General features: G+C 39.4%; 1 protein-coding gene across 1 annotated transcript; it reads left to right on the forward strand.

Annotated features, from left to right (window-relative positions):
- Nucleotides 1-15,423: 15,423 nt before the first annotated feature.
- Nucleotides 15,424-18,112, forward strand: hs3st1 (heparan sulfate (glucosamine) 3-O-sulfotransferase 1). Its single transcript, XM_035669907.1, has 2 exons — nucleotides 15,424-15,646; nucleotides 16,401-18,112. The coding sequence occupies exon 2, from the start codon at nucleotides 16,539-16,541 to the stop codon at nucleotides 17,454-17,456; it is 918 nt and encodes a 305-aa protein (XP_035525800.1). The 5' UTR covers nucleotides 15,424-15,646; nucleotides 16,401-16,538; the 3' UTR covers nucleotides 17,457-18,112.
- The last annotated feature ends 5,051 nt before the right edge of the window (nucleotides 18,113-23,163 follow it).

A 23,163-nucleotide genomic window follows, 5' to 3' on the forward strand; every position in this document is an offset into this window, starting at 1 on the left:
GAGAGGTTGGGGGCATGCCAGCACATTCCTCTGTGGCGTAGTAATCAAACTCTGCAGCTCGCAGCTCTGAATCTCTACAGAAAGGAATGTGACGTAATCCAACTTCCAGTTACGTGACGCCCGTTTGTCATTAATGAGACGTCACATGTAGTTACAGTCTGTTGTCCCTTTTAAATGTTAAATGTCACAAAGACGCACTAACATGCATCATGCATGCGTACGTTATGAGGTATTTCATCATAATGTCTCAGCCATGAGCCATGAAAGAGACAGACGTACCCAGTGGTCTGACTGGTGATTATTGGCACAGTTGAAGTGTTTGACTCAGCACATGAGCAAATAAGCAACCACTTTTGTGCGTAATGCATGCTGGGATCCCGGTTTGGAGTCTCAACCTGTTGTTGCTCATATTGGGAATATGACGTTTACATGGAACATTGAAACCTGTTCATTCAGCTCCCTGTTATCTAGTATTATAATAACAGAGCAAAAACGGCAAACACGCTCAAAGCAGTCATGCCCTTAGTTATGGATGACTTTAAGCCTTGATATAATTTAAATGGGTGAGAAAATTAACCCCCGTACAGTTGTCAGGAACGGGTCATAGTAAAGCATTTTTTGCACCTGGCCGTAAACATGTTTATTGCTTTTGTAAAGTTGGGCATGTTAATATAGAGAACAACCCCTTTTGTAGCCAGCCTCAAGTAACTGTTCCAGGAACTGCAGTATTTGGCACTTCCGCATCGGCTTCATTTCTCGTTCCCAATGAGCTGGTCACCACCTTGCCAGGCGACTCTGCCACCATCAGAGTGAGTTTATCGGTGAATGAGAAAAGTGCTATTTAAGTGCAATCCGTTTCTGACTGTCTGTGTGGTGCGTTTTAGTGTCCTCAACCTCTCAGACAGCCTCTCTACCCTCAGCAGCTGAATGAATGGCTGCCTGCATGCACAAGGCTGCACTTGGCTTCTACAGACCAATACTGGATGACAAGAGCAACAACACAGTTTATCCTCTTTGTGTCCGATTCTCTTTCATTGCTAATAATTGATGAGTTATCCTATTTTGTGTGTGATTGGCCAATTATAAAAAATACTTTTTTCTAATCGTAAACTTAAATGATAAATTTTGCAGGAAAAATGCCAATTGTGAGGATTTTCTGCTTTTCTTGGTCATGTAATAGTTACATGCACATGCTTGTGTTTTAGGCTGTTGACTAGACTAAACAAGCAATTTGCAGATATCATATATTTTCATTTTATAGACTAAACAGTTAATCAATGAATTGAGAAAATAATCTGTAGATAAATTGTTAGTTACATTACTTGTTATTTTATTCATAAACCAATCAATTTTTCATATTTATTTATATTTTATATTTTACATACACAGTGATATAGCATCCATACCAACCCAACCCAAAAATAACAGAATATAATGTATACAAAATCATATAAAATATATATAAAAAGCAAATAACTAAATAGTGTCTTGTTTTACTACACAAAACTTAACTACAAACAACTAAACAACAACTAAAATGTTGGAATATGCCTTCATAACTGTTGTGTTGTGTGAAGAAGTGATGACATCCTGAGCTTTTATTGTGCTGTGTTCAGACTTCACACCTCTGACCATGAGTGTTTGATCTGGCATGTTTGCTCCAAGCTATCACATCTAGGGTTTGGTAGCAATTTCTGTAAATGATGCAATTTTAACCTGTCACCTTGATCTTACAGAGAACACTTTCAGTTGAGATTATTCAGTACTCGACTACATTAAATGTACTCTTTTCTGATTAGACAGGGTTGTGTACACTACATAAGGAATGCTTCACGATATGTATGGGCAGAGATTCGATGAATATTAGTTTATTTTTTATCAATTTATCATTTGTTTTTAAGTTGTCAATTAAACTTCAAGTATTTGGGGAAAAAATATACAGTGTTGAGAAGTAAACAAGCTGTTTTGATTTAACCTTGAAAGAATTCAATAAAGCAACCATAACCTATGAAAAGTTTGCTCTGAGCTTTAAAATTTATTGTGGTTTTCTCTAGCCTGTGTGTCAGCCTTTCACAGTAACCTTTTCATCACTTTTCAAAAAAAATATTTTCTTTTTGACAAATCTGAGTGATAAACTCCTGGTGCCGTGTAGATGTTGGCAGTAAAGAGAGTTTATTCTCCCTGCATCAGACTGAGCAGAATTTAAGGAAACAACTGTTTCCTGACATGCTCAGACCCCAACTGGGAAGAAGGGTCCAATGATTTATTACCAGCGCCCAGTTCACACTAGGAATATGTGATGTCTGGCTCAGCTCCTAAACGCCCTGATAAGATTCATTGTTTGTCAAAATGAGGCCCATGTTGCTTCACAGTCATCTTTATCTAGGGTGTGATTAAAAAACAACTTAGATTGACTGATAGAGCCTTTATCTACTCAAGTAAGGTATTTTGTTTTTATAGTTGAACTGAACTTAAAATAAATTCTTGCAAAGAAATCAGTGTACATATATATATATATATATATACATATATTTAACGAAACTTTAATATATTGAATTAAGGTCTAAATATATAGAATGAAATCTGACATAATCAAGGCACTGGATCAATCTTATGTTTTAGATATAACCCACATATATATCATATCTATATAGCACATCATGAGAGTAATATTGGCTCTCACATGTCAGCCAGAGGTCTGAAGCTTTATAACTGTTTCCACATAGGCTGATGTCCTTTAAGGCTTTATCCTCTTTAGTAAAATGTAAGAATATGCACAATAGCTGCAGAATATATATAAGAATATATATATTTACAAAAAGAGATTTCAGTTTGACATTCAGTGTGGCATTTTATTTGCTTTGAATATTTATGTAAAAAAATATATGCATAAAAGAATAAGTAATACCCTAGGCAAAATGATGGTTCAGGCTCTTTTTCCCACCCTAAAGCACTTAAAGATGTTAGTAACACACAATTAAAACAAGAATGAAAAGCCAATCCTGATCAACCAAACACTCAACTCAAAAGAAGTCCCCTTTTCAAATCCAGGCTGGCATTCCTTAAAGGACCAGCGTGTAGGATTTAGGTGACCTTGCGAGGCAACTCTAACTTACTCTCTCTGCAATCGGTAGTTTGTAGTACCGACGTAATTTGGTCAGCACCCAACCCTAGTTAACCTACACACTTGGAAAGGGAGAGGTGAGCGGACAGATATTCAGTTAGTTGCAATCTGCAACCTCAATGCTAGATGCTACTAAATCCTAAACACCGGTCCTTTAATTGAAACCACCAGCTCCCCAAGCAATCCCGCTACACCAGGCATGCTGGGGTTGCCAGGTCAGAGTATAAGAAAGCTCCCATGCGTAATTTATGGCACTCTTACCTCAGATAATCCATACATATAACCTGTGAGGTTATGAAGCTGCAGACCCCCTACCCATCTGCAGCCAATTTGGCCCTTGCACAAATGATCCTTAAATCACACAAAGCTCCCAGACCTTGCTGACTGGACTATAGAGAAGGCAGAGGAGTCAGTTTTCATTTGAATTCCCTTCGCATACCCCTCCTGGTAGATTTAAGGGGAATAAAAGAAGCCATGGGCATTAACTACCTGAACTAGTGATCCTCCTTAAAAGCCAACACCCTCTGCTTTTTCCTCCCACCGCAATAAATTGCACAGGAATGTGGCTCCAGCACCAGATCAATAAAACTTCTTTGCAATTTAACAAGAACAGATGTTAGCAATCCTACTAGGTATGCCCTGCTACATTTTAAGTGAGATAACCATGAATATGTGTGTGGGGGTGTTTTAGGGAAAGAAAAAAAAGAAAGTGGGCTTCTGTACCCAGCCCGTTATCTCAGGCATCAAACATGTGATCCCCTCTATCTGTAATATTATAGAAGCTTAATCACTGTGAAGATTAACCTTATCAGAAATCACATTTCTTCACACTGTTTCAATTATAAGGACAAACTCAGTGTTGGGGACGGGGAGTTAGAGTAGGGTGGCACTGAAGATACAAACAGATGATTGGTCCAAGTGACTAGAGATGCCTGCTGGCTGTTTTCCAGCTGTGTTAACATCTTTATCCGAAAATCATCTTTAAAAAGGGAACACCGCTCTGTTTGAGGATTGAAGAACTTTCATCTACATGTTTTTGGTGCTGCTTGTGTTCTGCTGATTTATCATCAAAGTCATTATTATTTGGTCACAGCAGAAAAAGATTTCACTAAGTGAGAAACAAAGCTGCATATTATCAGTTCTGCATTAATACCCACGGTTACTCTTTACAGCAATAGTTCTCTGCTACATTGTGTCCATTGATACTTGCAGTATTGCCAGGTGTATGATAATATTTGCACATTTCAAGTACTCTAAATTAAACGACAAAATATTACCGGCCTTCAGAACAAAACATTTTCCAATCAGCAAGACATCAATTGTCAGTGCCTTCTAAAAACCTTTTTAGATCCATCACCATTACGGTTAGGTTTAGGCACAAAAATGACTTATGGATTGGGAAAAGTTTTGCTATAGGTAAAAAAAAAACAACAACTGCTGGTTAAAGGTCCGTGTGTAACATTAAGAGGATCTATAAGTAGAAATGGAATATAATATTCAGGTATGTTTACATTAGTGTATCATCACCGGAAAATAAGAATAGTTTTTGTTACCATGGAGGCCGCCATGTTGAACAGCCATGTTTCTATAGTAGCCCTGAAGGGGAAAACACCGATGCATGCCTTTTGCAGCCTCCATAAGTTTTTCCTTCTTGCTTGGAAGGGGAGGGGGAAGTGATAGAGTTGCTACACCGTCCTGCACACTGGACCTTTAAAAGATCCCCTCCACTATTGAAAGTACCTTTCCTACTTCCTTATTAAAAGAAATGTTTGTTTCAAACAACAGCTTGATAAGAAGTGAACCATGAAATGCAATGTCCCTGGTTTGTTGCACATATCTCTCCCTCATTTTCTGTCATCTGTACTGTGGCTGTCTAATGAAGGCATAACATGCCCATGATAAATAAGTATTCACATGATTTGTTAACGCTTCCATCCAACTCCATCTCCTTTTTACTATAACAAATATTTGTTAATAAATTTGTTTTACTTAATGTTACATGAGAGGAATTACATCTATAAGTGATCTGCTTTGTAAAAAAACTTCCCCAACTTATTTAAAAACATACCGGCGCTGCATCTATTTATAAAATCTCATTTGAGGTTGAAAACTAACACTATCAATCTTAATCACGTTTGAGGAAGCTTATATATAACATGAGGGCAGCTCTGAGACATCTGAAGAGGTTCCACAGGGTAGATCGGTGATTCAATTAGACTCAATGAAAAGCACACAGCATCCCTCACAGGGACTGTTGGATGCCTTCCATCCATTCTTCTACACTTTATTAGATCCAGTTGTTGTAAATTAGATTTTCAAATTCTTTCTCAGTGGATTTAACGTCTTTTTTTTTTTTTTTTTTACGTCTGCACTGGGAAAGTTGAAATGTTCTGTAAAAGGGTCAGCAGGCATCTTTCCACCAATGACCTCACCGGGGCCAGGTTTGTTGTAGTACGGGATCAGAATTGGCATGTGGTGCTGCAGAGCACGTTTTAAAGTTAGTGTGTAAACACTATTAAGTGAGGTGAGACAGAGGAATGAGCCCACTAAGCCTTGTCTGACAGCATTATCATGGCCATTGGTAACAGTGGAGGGCACTATGTAAACAGCTTTTTCCCAGATGCCAATAAATCCAGAAGCCATTACAGGCAGGAGTAAGGTGTCGGTTTGCATTCTAACAGCAAGTTTCTATAGTGAAGCTCATGCATACACAAACACTCTCATGTTTGCATACGTACATGCACATGCTCATTGTATAAAAGCGCACATACCGTGTACATACACACACACACACATACACATTGTGTGACAGAACAAACGAAGTACGGATATCTGCTTCTGTTGCTAGGATACCAGTTATTCTGGCTCCTAAGTAAATCAGGGTGACTGGTGGCACAGACTGCTGTGAAAAATTAACACAAGCTGTGGTAACAAAGTAAAAGTAACTTTCAACTTAATGCTTAAGGAAACAACATTCGTTCAGCTGGTTTAAGTTCGAAAGGTTAGGTTCACAATGTTTCAAGTCTGCTTCAAAACAGTCTAATATGTGGTAATATAAACAATGAAAGTTTGCTCATTGTAGTCATTGTTCCTGTTCACACTGGCCATTAAGAGATCCCTTCTTAATGTGATCTTAATGCAATCTTAATGCAATCTTAAATGTACCTGCAGATAATTCTGTATAATGCGTCAGCAGTCTCAGTTAGACAAATCAAATGAGTATATCCTAAAGTTGGAAATATTTTAGTAAGACCTTCCCTCTTTCTGTTACTGTCGTCCAATTAACAGGGAAACAGGCTTCAGGTAAACAGAGGGAATTTCCTCAAAACCAAAACCAGTTTCAGTGTTCACAAGTGCACATGTCTACAGTGTAAGACAGACTTAAAGTGTAAATCTTTACTTGAATGGAGAAGTTGTGGTTGTAAATGCAAACTGCACTGATACACTGAGCGAATACATGTCACTGTGACCCATGTCCCCTCTCCCCACAACTCCATCATCAGACTGTTATTGAGCAATTATGGCCATTGATTTTCTCTCTCTTCTCAACACACCTCTGTATGACAGCTGGCCTTTTTAAGTGGCCTCTCTGGACTCCTAACTGCTGCCCTCTGTGGCCACACTATTTGCTTGAATATTTGGCCAATTGAACACTCTATTCCTGCCCTGTCGCCTCAAGGTGTACAGTAAAACTCTTTAAAGCAGACACAGCTGCTCTTCCTGTGTGAGCTTTTTATACATCATCCACACTGTACTGATTATTCTTCGAGTTGCTTTTGTGCCACTAAACTTAGTTCTGGAAAATATTGGCAGTATTCCCAAAATTTCAACCCACCTACATCCTATCACATCAAATGACAACACATGTCAAGACATAAATTATTCAGAGAAGCTTCACCTTCAGCTGTTCACAGGATCCTTTTCAGTTTTCAATCAAAATGCCAAACTGACTGATATGTTTGACAGTCCAAGGCTATAATTCATCTTTGCACAGTCTGCAAAGCAGCTTTTATGCACAGAAACATCTTTTTGTTTCATTCAGGCAATATCTTTTTGAAACTGACAGCGAGCTCCCAGGGTAGTGGAGTCTCAGTCACAACACATCATGCGAACATATTGTTTGTGTTGAAGCTGGTAGCCACCAGTTTATCGCTCGTGTTATGCAAACAGTAACTGGACAGCCTTTTTCACTTCTGCTAGTTTATGGCCATGTTATTGTCTTAGCGTGTTCACTAATCTTTATACACTTTTCCTTTCAACACTACAGCCGAATTGCTAAAACACTGAACATCCCGCCCTAGCAGTTCGTCTCAGAACTCCAAAACAAACAACAGAAAAATACAGTGCAATTAACAGACTGAGACTCAAACCATTAGTACAAAGCAGTGTGAAACAGCTTCATACCATTGCAATAAAGTAGAGGAGTAATAACAAAGCAAGCAAGCTCAATATACTGCTTCTCTCATTGTGTCAATGGTTGGCTTGGCCTCATGATCAATACAGGTCAGCACTGTGTTAATTTAAAGTTCTTTGTAAGCATACTTGTCAGCACATTACTTGTCAACTCTGAAAGCCCGGGATTGACACCGATGATGACTTATTTAGCAGAAATGATCTCCACCAATGAAAGAATGGATGGATGGTTGTCTGGATGGGTGGATGAATAGATGGATGGACTGACAATGAATGGAACATGTGTAATGACAGCAATTCAACATTCAAACAACAAGAGAAAAATAGAGGCAGACAACTCATCTCCACCCAGCAATCCACCTGATACACAGCAGCAGGCAAAGGCATGTCAGCTATGCAGCAGATGATTAGTACCTTACATATAATTATTTTTTTTATTTAAAACAATTATGGAAGTTTTTGGGGGGGCAAGCAAATAGTTCAACTGAAACCGTGTGGGAATGATGGCAGAGAGTTCACAACCTAACTCGGCCACAGAGAGAGTGATTTGCATTCTGAGCAATCAAAAAGCTACAACAGCTCCTGGGGTCTGAATCACTACAGCAGCTAACAATTAAGCTTCCATAGTACGGAGCTGCGCATCCAAGTCAAGACTTGCATCCGGCACAGAAAATAAACCACGTTTATTACATGTACCATTATCACTAAAGGAGGCAGCGCAATAGCTAAACATTTGACACACCGAGCAACAGAGAGCTGGATAGAGAGAAAAATATAACAAAACTAACTGGGTTGAGCAGCAAAAAACATGCTACCAGCAAAACAGACGCTCTGCTAACCAGAAATAATACGCTGACATCAGCAGGTCAGAGCATAAATCTATTTAATCTTTTTCAATTGAAAAACTGTTTGAAAAACAAGAATGCCCATTTTTGGCAAATCCAGCAAACTAAATACCTAATAAGTAAAGTCATTTAGAACACTGGTGCAAAAACATATTGTCTCATTGTATATATTCTGTCATATTGCCCAACCCTACCATCAGGCTAATTACAGGGATATCGGCTAATTATTTTATGTTAATGGACTCTGAGCAAGATAAAAGTCATGTTTACATCCCTAGAGCCAGTAGCCTACATATTGCCTTAGTTTACTGCGAGTCAAAAAATCCCACCTAAAACAAAGCAACAAGCCTAAGGAAGCAGGCAGCTACAAAACTCAAACAGGAGTACTTATATTTCACCACAATGCAAATACAAACTTAAGCAGCATGAAAGCATTAGTGTGCACCTGCCAGAAAAATGAGCTCAGCCACAAAAAGACATTAAATCACACTTAAAACCAAAGCAAACACAGAGCACAGTTTGCTATCAGCAGCAGAGGAGCAGAAATTGACAAGCAGCAGCCAACAACCAGGAGCACATCCGCGCCAAAACTATTATTCAGCAGCCTGCAGCGTCAGCATGGCAGCCATATTGAAAAGCACAAACACTTTAGTGGAGCAGTGCCTCACAAAAACATACCAAATGTTTGTCTGTATGAAGTTAAGCTGTGGTAGTCTCAAATGTATCTTGTTGGACAGTAAAGAAGAAGGTCAACTGCACAGATATTTCCTCCATAAGGTCATCCACAAGCAACATGGAGGGACTGTTTGCAAGTAAGCTTGATTGGTAAGCTTTACATTAGCTTTAACAAAACAGTGCGTGGACTTGAACATCACCTAAAGGTGTGTTCATGTCATCAAATTAGGCCTGCTGGCTGTGGTGATCTTGATGCCCTGTTCTGGTCTCCTGTGTTAGGGTTATCCCGCCTACTCTTCTCTAATGCCCGAGGAGACCAGACTGATATTAAATTAGAAAAATAATATATAACTAGTCCCTATAATCATATAACCAAACCAGTGTCGTTGGATTACAAAACAAATGTAATCTAATTATGGATGACTTTGTTCTGTGTTTAAAACCACTGTTGTTGTTACATGGTTGCTACTGTCTACTAGCAATCCCACTATGCCTTGGGTTGAGTCTGTCAGCCAATCAGAGGCTGTGTTGCTGACTTGTCAATCAATCAGAGGCTGTGTGGGAATGTGTGTGGCAGCTCTGATCTCAAACACTTTGCACAATGTATTTACCCCATTCTTCCTTGTTTGCAGAAGGTTTTATAATATTAAACACATTAACTTTTTAAAACAGAGTCAATTGAACAAATATAAGTCAGTATTCAGTATGTTTACCATAGTGAAATATTATGTTTTAAAGGGAGTCACCTTGATGTGTGTGTTAATTCCTACATGCTGTTTTCTTCATTGTTTTTCAGACAGTAACTAACTGTTCTGTGGCTGCTCTTCGCTGAGCCTTTTGTTCTGTATACACATTTCCAGAGTGCCTTACACCTTAACTTGTCCACAAATATTTACCTTTGTTTTGAGTGAACTGTAATTAGTTCATTGTTAGTTTACCAAAATATAAATGATTAAATTGTATGGCAATATATTTCCACTATTATTTTGCTAAAAAATAAATAAATACAAACCTTCACCCTGTGGTGATTGCAGGATTATTATTTTAATTAACACATAACGTGCTCATAAAATGAAACAGAAAAAGCTTTCACTGCTTTTATGACCAAGTGCCCAGATGCAAGACCTGCTATTTGAAATCCCCTTTTCTGTGATTGGGGAGAGTTTTAAAATGCACTCAAGTGGATTTTCTGAAACATTTTTCACACCAAATAACCACAAATCCCTCCTTTTCATATGCTTGAAAACTTCGTTTTAAATAGAAAAGGCTGGCTGATTCAGACCTCATAATAAACCTTTGCCTGACTCTGAGAAGAGGGGTGAAGCATAAGTACCGGCGAAAAATGAGTGAAGATGAAAAACAGTTTTTTGAAAAGGCATACACAAGCACCACTTACATTCACACACAAACACATCCAAGCATCCAGTTTCCTTTTTTAGGTAACGGCTGGTTGCAGTGTAGTAAAATATTTCAACTGCAGCTGTGTCAGAAGTTTTTCTACTAATCTCCTGAGTTGAGGATCTTTGAGTGGGGAACTAAATATCTGTGTCTGAGGCCTGTCACACAGCGCTGCATCACAGGATGATCAAAACCCCCTTCGGCAAGCTTTCGCATTGTCTGAGAGAAGGGCCTCTTTTGAGAAACGAGGGATGAGGAGAGATGGGGTTGGTTGGTGGCGGCTGTGGAGGGAGGGCTTGGAGGAAGAGGAGTAAAGAGAGTTGGAAGCAGGGTTAATCCCACACTGTCATTATCCTCACTTCTTAGCCACAGTCTGCGAGCTTCCCCGTAATGAAGGCCATTTCCAAGGATTTGCACCTGGCACAGACGCCAGATTCTGCAGTAATTACCGATACAGAAAGATTCCTCTTACCTTTAGCATTTACTGTGGGTTATAAATAGTAATCCCTCATTGTTCTGCACAACTGTAAACCTGCAGGAAATGCAGCATCTACAGTACTTCAGCTCCTGACTGATAATGATGTTTACTGATACAGAACAACTGCTTCCTCCCCGCCTTTGTGCAGAAATGCTGACAAAAAAAGAGGCTTATTTGTTTCAACTCATTTCATGATCTATTTGTTTAATTGATAATGATTTGCCTGAGGAGCTAAAATAATAATGCAGATACTGTTATCCAATAAATAAAATAAACCTGAGCGAAGACACTCTGCTCTTCTAAGATCTTAGCATGAAAGCTTTTATGCCGCAGCCGACTTTATTTAACACCAAACACATTGACAGGTGGAGCGAAGGGAAAAAGGCTATTCAAAATACAAAGAACAAAACTAAATATATAGTTCATCAGGCAACATTTATGTTATCATGTCAAGGTAGTTTCCCCTGTGTATGGGAACAACTCTGTTTTCTGGAAAAGGTGTAAGAGGAAACTGGCAGAGTTTTCTGCATCTTCACTGTTCCCAGCAGTTGCCTGCATGTGTTCATATGGAAGCCCAGATGAGTCATTATGAAACACTCCTGTTTCCCATGTTGCACCGCTGTTGCTTTCTCATGACTTAACGTCACATTGCATGCCCCGACACGCTGATCGCACCCAAACCTCCCACCCCTTTAAACCCCCTCGCTTCATCTTACAAAAGCTGGAGTTTTTCACATTGTGATGCACAGACTTGTGCATGATGAATGTCACATGAATCATAATATCATAATAAAATAAGTTGTCGTGCTCACTCTTGTCAGCTTTCATGTAACAACAGATCATGTTATTGTAATTACTTTATCCTGGTAAACTACTGATTTAATACTGTAATTTGTATTCCTGTCAACTCCTCCCAGCCAGTAAGACAGTTAGACTGGTTTTCATTCTGTTTTGGGACCAGGTTCTAGCTCTAGGCAACCTTTTCTCACACGGATTCTGATTATTTGCAACTACAAAAAGAAAAAATAAATAAATGGAAAAAAAGCATTTTGGTGGGAAGTTTAATAACACAACATAACATATGTTACATGTTCATATTGAACTTTTCCCTGCGCTTTATTAACTTCATACATCTTCCAGCACTGGTACAATTCTCAATATTGCTATTTTATTGAAGAGTCAATGTCAATGAAAGTTGAATGAGTCATCATACCAATTAATGATAACATGACTCACACTCAACTTCTGAAGCTGACATTAGGTAAACAAAGCAGGAAAATATGTTCAGAGCAGCTGCCATGTTTATATAAATATGGAGGTTAATTTAAAGATGGTCCAATTTTATATTCCTGCTACAGAACAGCCAACTTAAATACATCTACAGTATATAATTCCAGCATTGTCACATTATTATTAAACCTTAAAAAATATGAATAAACTTTATTTTAAAGTGTAAATAAATCTAAACTTGATTTCATCTTTACCTGTTGAGAAATCTGTCCGTCAAAGCAGAATAAGATTTCAGTCTCTTTTTACTAATGCTTTTGCAGTGTACAGGGTTTTTCTGACTTTTTTCTGAAACGAGCCAATCCTAGACGCTGCACCTGGGCACTGAAATAGGCTTCACATGAGCGTGCCAACTTTGGCTGTGAAACAAAGAAAAATCCTCTCTTTTTAACCATGTTTCTGTCACAACTGAAAACAAGTTAAATAAAGTAGCCGTCGGTTTGACAAAGTTTTCACATGAGTCTTGAATCATTTCCTTTGCAGATGTTTTTCTGTACGTAGCTTTCATGAGCATCCCTCCCTGCCACTCTCAAGCAGAGATGTGTTATTTGTGTCATTTGCCGTCATCTTGTATTACCACCATTAGTCATTGCAGTAGTGATCCATACAGTGAACCCACTTGAACAAAGTACAGTGTTTAATTAAACAGCTGAAGCTATAGAAGGAGCTCGCTGACCTGCATTGTGCCACGGGTGGGAGTTCAGCAGGTGATGATTTGCAGTGCATATAATTAAACTGTGGAATTAGGCAACAGTGAATAATAGCCATTGAGTGGGAAAATAACTGTTGTTCCTCCTCAGGTGTTTAGACAAACAACCATTATATACTGAATATATTTTCACTTTCACGAATAGAATAGAAAATAACTGAGCATCACAAGAAATTGTAATTTCCGACTCAAGAATATTCATCTTGAGAGTAAAAGCCGAAAATTACCAGTTGTTACCTGAGGGTGTAGCTATGCGTTGTATTGAAAACTAATAACAAGAAAATGGTTTAGTGGGGAAAGAAGATGAAAAACAGTAATATGAAGTGAAAAACGGCCTAATGTTACACCAGTTACAGCGCCTGCCAGAATATCAGTGCCTCTGTGTCCATAAAAAACATAATCACTGATACTTTTCTAAATAGAAATATTTGCATGCACGTCTTTGTTTTCGGTATAATGAAGTGTTAGACGATAATACATTTAGCCTAAAAATGACTGCAGTTCTGTACAGCTGTTTAGAGCCTCCTTTGCAAAACATAGTGGCATTAAATACTTTCCTGTGCCAGTAGGTAAAACATGCATAAAACACACATTTTAAGGGTTTGATTGTATTGGTATCAGAGCCATGACACACACAGTTCATGCATATCATAAATCTACCCATAACAATCTGTTTACCCATTTGGAATCTGTTAAGCCTGCCAGCACCAGATGAAACCTGTTCTTAACGCCATACACAGTTGGCACAAGCGCTTAAGAAAATGTTTTTCAAGCATGCTGATCATGTAGCAACGCTGCAAGATTTGTCTGACTTACATCAGAAGTGAAAGTCAATCGTCTGGGTGAAACGCAACACTTAATTTGCCGTAATTTAAAGTCATTTAAACCTGTTTATAAGGCAAAGCGTTTAATAAGGAGGTTTTTTTTTTTAGCACTTTAAAGATGAAATATGCCGTAGATGTGGCACCATTAATGCACAGGGAAGTTGTTTTTCCATCCTGTTTAGAGCTGAGGGTGCAGGGAAGTCACTGAGGTGGCACTGAGAGTATTTATGGTCTGTGAATATGAGCTATTGTCATGTTAATGTGGTCGGACGCTTCTGATGATCCTCAAAGCGGGATTATATTGTACGAACCAGCTCTACGACTCCGCTGAATTCACACTTCTCCAGGAGACACGAATGCAGCAGAATGTGAGGATTACTAAACTGCATCTAAAAATCAATGTGGGGAAACTCTTGGCCATATCAGCACTTATACTTTGGAGGCTGAATAAGTAAAGCACATGCGTTTGCATTCTCCCTACAGGAACGGATGTATTTAAGAAGTGGAGTTGACCTTTTGCTGTGGCACCAAACCTCCTCCTGCTTAGAGCCCCCCAGTATAGGTAGATCTTTGCTTTAATGTGTGTAATGGCCCTCACCTAAATGTCCTACACAGCAGAAATTTTCACAGATACATCCATATTCAATTTCAAGCCCTAAAGCTTTACATGCTTTAGGCTATGGAACAGGTTGTACTTACACCCAATCACAGCTAACACAGATGCAAATAAAATACCCATGAACATATCATAAAGACACATTTTCTTCCCATCATATTCCCCAATGATGTCTCACTGTTGTCTCATCCCTGCAGGGCAAAAGTAACACAAACTGGCAAGGTATTTGACATTACTGTAGTGATGCACCACTTACTCATCAACTCTGTGAAGTCGCTCAAACTTTCTCACATTCATTGTACATTCAGAGGTGACTCAGAGGAAATTGTGAAAACACCGCAGCGCTTTGATTCAACATCAGTAAATCTGCAGTTTGCGATATTTTAGATCCGCTGTTGCTGTTGAAGGATTCCAAAAAATAATAATAAAATGCTGCTCAACAGGTGGCGAGATTGTGCAACTTGGACTCGGCGACTACCCACAGAAGCACACTGTGGACAAAGGAGGAGAAGAATGCCAGGGATGAATAACTGGTCCGTCTCTTTCATTGATTTCCCCTGAAAGCGAAGAGTGAAGAGAGGACTCCTGGAGGCTCCACTGAAAAGCCTTTTTCAATCCAAATCCTGAGAAGGCGCAAGCTCTCTATGGGCTACAAATTTATATAAAGAGCAACTCAGACTGCTTGATTGGAATATATTGGGCTTTTTGGTAATATACTCTTTAATCAGAGCTATTGCCACAAAAGCAGTTCTGCTGTCTGACACCTAAACACCCCACAGAAATTTCCAAATCTCCACTTTTTTGTTTTTGTTTTGTGTCTGTCTTTCTTTGCTCTCTGGCCAAATTCATACACGTGTATGTGTGTGTGTGGCCATGAAGTGTCATCACCTGCTTCAGTGCCTCCTCTCATATCATCCATAGCAGCCTGTCAAATACCATAACATTACAACAACGTGAGGTCACACAGTGAGGGGTGGTGGGGGGAGTGGTCCTGCAGGCGTGATGTAGGCGTAGGCTTCCGTACAACAGCTGACACTCAAAAAGCGGGAGGACCGTCTGGCAGAGAAACACAGCACAGAGGAGGTGCTCCGGTGAAGTTGTTCCCCGGTCGGAGGCGAGTTCTGTGGCGCACGGGAAAGACCACGGAGACGGTGCACAGCTGGATCACACAGCTGCTGTTTTGGAAGTATCGCTGTTGCGAATATAAAGCCCCCCCCCCACCAAAAAAAAGCTCCACGAAATGAGATCTTTGTCAAGTGGACGATTATAGTGAAAAGGTAAGAGATCTACGGCACTTGGAAAGATTTGTTTGTCGATGCAAGAGGCAGCGAACTACACACAGACTGAGACTGTGTTTAAAAAAAAATAATAGTGGGATAAAAACATGACAATGTCTGCAAAACATGTGGTTGTTGTGTGCCCACCCATATAATCTCTAGTTTCTGTCCGTCTTGTTTTCCAGCCTTTTAATTTGCAGTATTCACCTCACCTGCTTATTTCCCGAAGCCAGTAAATATCTCCGAGCTTATATTCAGTGTTTGGCATTTTCCTCTTGGACATGTATTTATTTATTTATATTTATGTTTACGGTGTTGCCTCACATTTATGAAATCTTTGTCGATTATACAGTAGTAGTTGTAGAGATTCAGAGCAGATCAACTCAGCTGTTTCATAGAGAATACACACCTTTTTCAAGGTGATCTGTGTTTTTATGCCATATGACATATTTGTTTTAACGACGTGAGACACACGCTGTACTGATAACACGTGTTTCCTGTTTAAAGGGTGCATTTGTGGTTTGTCATCTTACAGATATTTATGGTTGGAGTTTAAAGTTTAATCACCTCAACAGTCATACCTATTGTCATTCAGGTGTTGCTCTTTTTTAAAAACTTTTGAGTCATACATTTGATCTGATTAAGCATGTTGGCATGTGGGCTGGATTGTGGACTAGCAGGTATTTTCCGGACGTGTTTTGAGCCAAATATTCACCAGGTATCGTCTAATCACAGCCTTTCTCTCCCCTTGCAGTTACTGCTGCTGGCAGAGAAGAGGCAGTTGTTTTGCTTTTCAATTGGACCATTGTCCTCAGGCATCTGCTCTTTCAATGTGGGATACAGTTTTGGTGCTTTCGCCAGGCTGAAATCCTCCAGGATCAGGACCTCCCTCATGGCAGCGTTGCTCCTCGGGCTGCTGCTTTTTGCAATGCAGTCTCCCCCTCTCCCCTCCAGGCCCGTGGCTGACGGGGGCCCACCTTTACCCCCCACCTCATCGCCCACCGACAACGGGACCACGAGCCACCCAAACGGGACCCTCCAGCAACTTCCTCAAATTATAATCATTGGCGTGAGGAAGGGGGGCACGCGGGCTCTGATAGAGATGCTCAGTCTGCACAGTGCGGTGGCAGCAGCTCAGAACGAGGTGCACTTCTTTGACTGGGAGAGTCACTTTCAGAAGGGCTTGCCTTGGTATCTCAGCCAGATGCCATACGCCTTCCCCGACCAGCTGACGGTAGAGAAGACTCCGGCCTACTTTACCTCCAGCAAAGTCCCCAAACGCATCCATCAGATGAACCCTGACATCAAGCTGCTGCTCATCCTCAGAGACCCCACAGAGCGGGTGCTGTCGGACTACACCCAGGTCTTTTACAACCGCCTCCAGAAGCACAAGCGCTACCAGCCCATTGAGTCCGTGCTGGTGAAGGACGGCGAGATCAACCTGGGATACAAGGCTCTCAATCGCAGCCTGTACTATGTTCACATGCAGAACTGGCTGAAATACTTCCCACTGGAGAGCATTCATGTTGTGGACGGGGACGAGTTGATCAGGGACCCCTTCCCTGAGGTGAAAAAGGTGGAAAGATTCTTAAAGCTGGAACCCCAGATAAATGCTTCTAATTTTTACTTCAATAAAACTAAAGGATTCTACTGTTTAAGAGACCATGGGCGAGAACGGTGTTTACACGATTCAAAAGGCAGGGCTCACCCTCATGTGGCACCTGCCATCCTGCAAAAACTCTACCAGTTCTTTCACGAACCCAACAAGAAGTTCTATGAGCTGGTGGGTCGAACATTCAGCTGGAAATGAACGTTTGAGTCTCAGTAGTTGCTCGGGGATAATCTCTATGAGCTGTCCTGTTTTTCTCACTAACAGCGTAGATGAAGAGACAAAGCTAATGTAAATTTAAACTAAATCTATTTTTGTACTAGTATGTTTGTTAGAGGAGTGTGATGGAGCCAAATATCAGGGCAGACTACAGTTCATGACATGCTCTGTTAGTGCATGTCTTGTTTTCTTTTCATTATCAAACATATGCATTTTACTGTCTCTGACTGCTGTTTAGCTCGTCTGATCAAATCACTCATTATGACATTGATAATGACATTCAGGCTTTAGACTGTGCCAGTTAATGTGTTACATAAAGATAAGTACCACACAGTTTGAAATTGTCATACCTTCCTTAATGTTTTGCTCCATATAATATGACATTATTAACATCTAACTGCATTTAGAGCTCTGGAGGAACCTTTAACTGCTGCTATGATTTTCTCAGTCACTTTCAGGCACAAGCTGTACTGAATATGTATTTGTTCTTTTTGTTACTCAAATGTTTCTTTATGTAAGAGTCAGTTATATAAATGCTCTGTGCACATCATATATTTGCCGATCATTACGGTGTACTGTAAATATTTTTTTCAAAAGGTGAAGAATTAATACCATAATAAAGATGTATTTTATTTTTAGCATGTCTGATGTTTTTGTCTTGGTTTTTCTATTTATATTCATCCGTTATGGATCTGTCTGCTGTGCAGTTTGTCTTCAGATCTTAACAAGCAGAGAAGAAGATGACTCAAACTCATAATGACCACATAGTTAACAGGCTTGAGCTGTACCCATCTCTGTGGATTACTTGATCACACTGTTTTCTGAATACATTTATTGACAGAACGTTTTGAACATTTCAACACATGCTGTCACGTACACATAAAACAATGGTGCAATGTTAACTGTCTCAAATTTCCTGTTTGGTTACCTTCAGTCTGCATAGGCGGAAATAGATCACAATGTGGTACCTATACATATACCTGTTGTGCTGTTGGAAAGCTGCTGTCTGACATCTTTCTGTTTAATTTACATTAATACTTTAATACTTTAATTGTCAGGGTGGGTGAGTCAATTTTAATATCATAAATAAGGATAAGAGAAGGGAGAGTGGGCAGGTAGGGAAACTCAGACTTGAGGACAATCCGAAGCATGAGAAATCAAAAGAAGAAGTTGTTTATGCCCAAGGGTGTGATCTTCTTACTCAGTTTTTTTAGAAAAGCAAGGGATTATTTATTCAAATCTTATTGCTACTTTGAAAACATCAGCAGCACCGTCTCAAAGACATTAAGCTCCAAAAAACCCACAGTAGCTGTTTCATATTTGAATGTGGCCTAGATTTACTCAGTGGGCTTACCGGGACTCTGCAGACAGGATGTTAACCTCCATGCCCCTTAAATGGAGACCAAAGCAATATTTCTTTCTTTCTCTCTCGCTTATTCGTTTTGCCCTCAGAGAGCAGGAATACTATTTCCTCATCTGCCTGCAGTGTAAATGTGTTTTCCATAGTAATAGTGTTGAGCAAGACTATCAACAGCCATCAGCAGAACAGGTTTGGCTGCAGATGTAGTGGGAATGAGGAGTAAAGAGAGTGCGAGGCGGAGTCTGATCTCTGCTGCAAGTTTATCAGACAGCTGCTTGCGTCATTTGGCATGCGTAGCAATAACATCAGACTGGTATGTTCTGCTTTTAGTGTTTCTTTGAAGGTGTAAGGTCTACAGATGGTCCTTCAGACTAGTCACATCTGAAGGAACTTGCAGGAATGCAGTTTTCTTTGCTTGAAATCAAGAATACAGCAGGCAGTGTCAATGTCATCTTCCTCTGGGTCAAACAAGGACTGATGCAATTTCCAGATAAACCTGTTTATTCCATAACACTGCAGATTGCAAAATCTTACTCTCATAATCATACTCAATCAAGACATAATGCCCAAAACTACATACTGATGTGAACCTTTAGTGGTAGAGCTGGAAAGTGACGACATAGATGTAAGTTATTTGTGTAGGTATTTGTACTTTACTTGAGTATTCCCATTTTCTGCTGGTTTATAATTCTACTTCTATATTAAATCAGTGTGTAGTTTGTGGCCCCTTGCCACATTTCTACTGCCTATGAGCGGTTATCAGTTTATTTCTCTTCTAAACTTCTCACATGGTTTCATTTAAATAACTATTAGAGGCCCCTAAAGGTAAATTGTTCAAAATATAACACATTTGTGTAGCAGAACATTCTCTGCTTTCCTCTCCAGTTGATCATCTCATGACCCAACCAGATTTCTCCTGCAACACTTTGGAGTGGACCTGACCCTTTAGTTGGGTACCACTGGACTAAACTACTATGTATAAAGTAGTTAAAATCAGCTCCACCTTGGTCAGCTACTAAAGTAAAATCCCACTCATGCATTATTGAATCGGTATTATCAGTCCAAGTGGGGATTCAAACTGTTACCGGTTTGAAGGTACCGGTGAGAATTAAATACAATCCAGGAAGTCAAGAGTGTGAAACAGATTAATGCTTTTAAAGGCTCATCAGGCATTAAAACTGTGGTTTGTTAAACTCACAGATTAATAGGTTATCACTGCTGTAACTATGTTAAGGTAAATAGTAGAGATATGGCTTTGACATTTTAAAATAATCCACCTGGAATGTGAAATTGCATATTTGATTGGAGCAAGTCTAACTAACAATGTCATTCAATAAAATATCATTCACAGGGGCCATTTCTTTGTAACGAATAGGCTACTTTTACTTTTGATATTTGAAGTGTGTGTAAAATGTAGGAGGCTGCATTAGAAATAGAATATAATGTAAGTATGTTTTTATTAGTGTGAAATCACCTAAATATAAGAATCGTTATGTTTTTGTTACATTAGAAGGAGACGTTTTTATCTACAGAGAGAGAGCGGGTCCTCTTCTACAGAAGGCGCCATGTTGACCCGCCATGTTTCTACAGTAGCCCAGAACGGATAAACGAAACATAGATCAGCTTCGCGAGCTTCATGGTTACCGTAGTTTCTACTTCATGCTTGGAAGATGGTATTCAGTTGGTTGTAATCTGCAACTTCAGCACTAGATGCCACTAAATCCTTCACATCATTTTATTATTAAATATAACACTTCTTTACTTTTACTTGAGCATTTTGAGTGCAACATTCCTTGTAATGGAGTACTTTTACATGAATGCACTGGTACTTTTTTACCTTTTTTTGGTTTACTTTTTAAAATGAAAGTTCCTTGTGGCTGCTTTAAAGAACAATAGGGGAGAAGATGTAGGAAAATAATGTAAACTTTAGCTCGAGCTAGTGCAGGTGCTCCTAGAAGAAGTTTTCTGAATTCTTTTTGTTGAGAATACTTTAAACAAGGACACATCCTGCCCCCTCTCTCAGTATTTCTGTCTTTACCTAGCTGTCTCTCTCTCTGCTCTCCTTACACACTACCCAACATCAGAGTAGCATCTATTAAGAGTTCATGAACGCCCCATTAGTCTAGTCAGCTGTGCAGCCCTCTAAAGTTTTACAGTCACAGATTTCCCTTAACATCACATAATTAATCTCAGCCACATAATTAATTTGCCTCCTCGCCCCACATGCAGTAAGAGCGGTAAACCGGGGCTACAACCAGAATTAATGGCCTTGCCCTCCTCCCGGCGCCCCCCTCCACCTCCCCCTCCCTCCACCTCAGCTGTAACACTATTTTCTGTGGAACTTTCTGGACTAAGTTGAAGCCAGCCTACCACCCCCACTTCTCTCCCTCCAAGCCCACACTAGTTGTTCCTGAAGGGCCCTGTTTCCCTTCAAATCACAATCAGCCAATCTCTGGGTTTTTCAAAGGATGATGTGATCCGATAGAGCACAGCCCCTTCTGCAGTCACCAGGGCTGCAGCTCACTTTAATTGGAATAGATTGTTTGTCCACTCAATGTGTGAAGCCCGGCAGAAATAACACATGCACCGACTCTGCCTCTTTTTTCTATACAAACACAAAACAAGAATGCATGCAACCACACACACACACACACACACACACACACAGTGTCTACTTGTTAACCTAGCTCTGAGTCACTGAGCTAAGCATTAAAATTTCCTAAAGCTATATAGCTGGTGATATTATATAATACCTGATGTTTTACAGGTCATTTAACAACAGTTACCACTGTTTTGAATGTATTTCCAAAATCATAAAGGTCTCTTCTGACTACCTGGATGAAAAAATATTCCCTTCACTGCATGATAGACAATTTTTTATCTGCTTCTCAAGTTGAGTCTGTCCAAACACAGCTGGTAGCTGGAAATAACAGATTGTGTTGTGCAAATACATTTTTTTTATCACCAATAATATGTGTAATGTATCTTTCCAACATCTTATATTTTCATACATACAAACCATTAATGTTTTTCTTATGTTTTACAAAGAGAGCAAGCATATATGACAGGATTAGGAAATAGTAATACAGTTGCAATTTAGGATAATAGGATAAAAATCTGTTTTATCATGCAGCAAACTGAACAGGAACAGAAAAAAGGAAAAGGCTAGACATACATTACATCTTTATTTCAAATTTGTTTGGACGCTTTATTCTAAATTGCTTTTATGGTTAACCATTTTCTTTGTGCGAACATGTTTTCTGTCAAGTATGACTCTTCAGCGTCTTGCTCGGTTTATTACAGGACTACTTACCTTGCACTGTCACTCAAGGTATTATCCACAGCTATAAAAGAGGAAACACTGAAAATAATAGATTACATGATTGCACTGCTTTTGCAGGAAGCTTTTATTCAGTGTTGACATGAACTTCAACCCAAGATAACGCTGCATTCTTATAATGCAGATAACCTTGAAACCATGGTAAATGAAAAATATTGTCAGAAACGTGTACATCTTATTTACAGCCTTGACAAGAATCTTTTATTAAACCACCACAAAGAAAAAAGGGAATTGAATTATTGAATCATTTCATGAAAGTAACCATGCTTCTGGTTTCTACCACAGGCAAATCGACAATGTTTAAATAGAATGAGCAACTATGGTCTTAGCAGCTTTTCACCATTAAGTGGTGTATTCATGAGAACATCTAAATGCTTTTAACTCTGAATAAAGGTGTGTCTGATAATGAGCAGTTGTCCGTAGTCATTTCAACACAAAACTGGTGTTTTATAGATATATATATATATATATATATATATATATATATTATTTTTTTTATTTTTTTTTATTTTTTTGTTCTTGATAGATGTTGAAGAGAGCGTGAGCATTTAACTCACGCACAATACTGTCAAGTATTTCAAGGTAGCTCCTCATTTCATAACATCGTAATCACTTAAATCACCAGGGAACAACTCTTTCGACAGTCAGACCACACAGTTTTTATATACAGTCGTCTTGTTTTCTCGAAGGCATTTCACAAACGCTCTCATCCCAAAAATGTCTACCAAGAAAAGTAGAAAACGGTTGGTAAGTGTGCTTGCTAGCGCAAAAGCAAAATAACAGTTCATCAGTGTACCAGGGAGGGAAACTTTCCGTCGTGCAAAATTCTGCAGATAAAGAGAGGAATACTCGCTATTTTCAATGATTGACCAAATAGCTTCGCCCTGTGAGTCTTGAACTCCAATGACTGCACGGCAGAATATTTGCCTCTTACCTGGAGGATTGAGCTAAATGCATCTTTGACTAATTGAAAACATGGCATTCACATT

Source organism: Morone saxatilis, unplaced genomic scaffold (assembly GCF_004916995.1).
Source record: "Morone saxatilis isolate NCDOM2014 unplaced genomic scaffold, NCSU_SB_2.0 Contig22, whole genome shotgun sequence".
NCBI lineage: Eukaryota > Metazoa > Chordata > Actinopteri > Moronidae > Morone > Morone saxatilis.

Bases quoted from the DNA above. Each gene is read 5' to 3' on its own strand.
- hs3st1 (XM_035669907.1), top strand. From the start codon at position 16,539: ATGGCAGCGTTGCTCCTCGGGCTGCTGCTTTTTGCAATGCAGTCTCCC.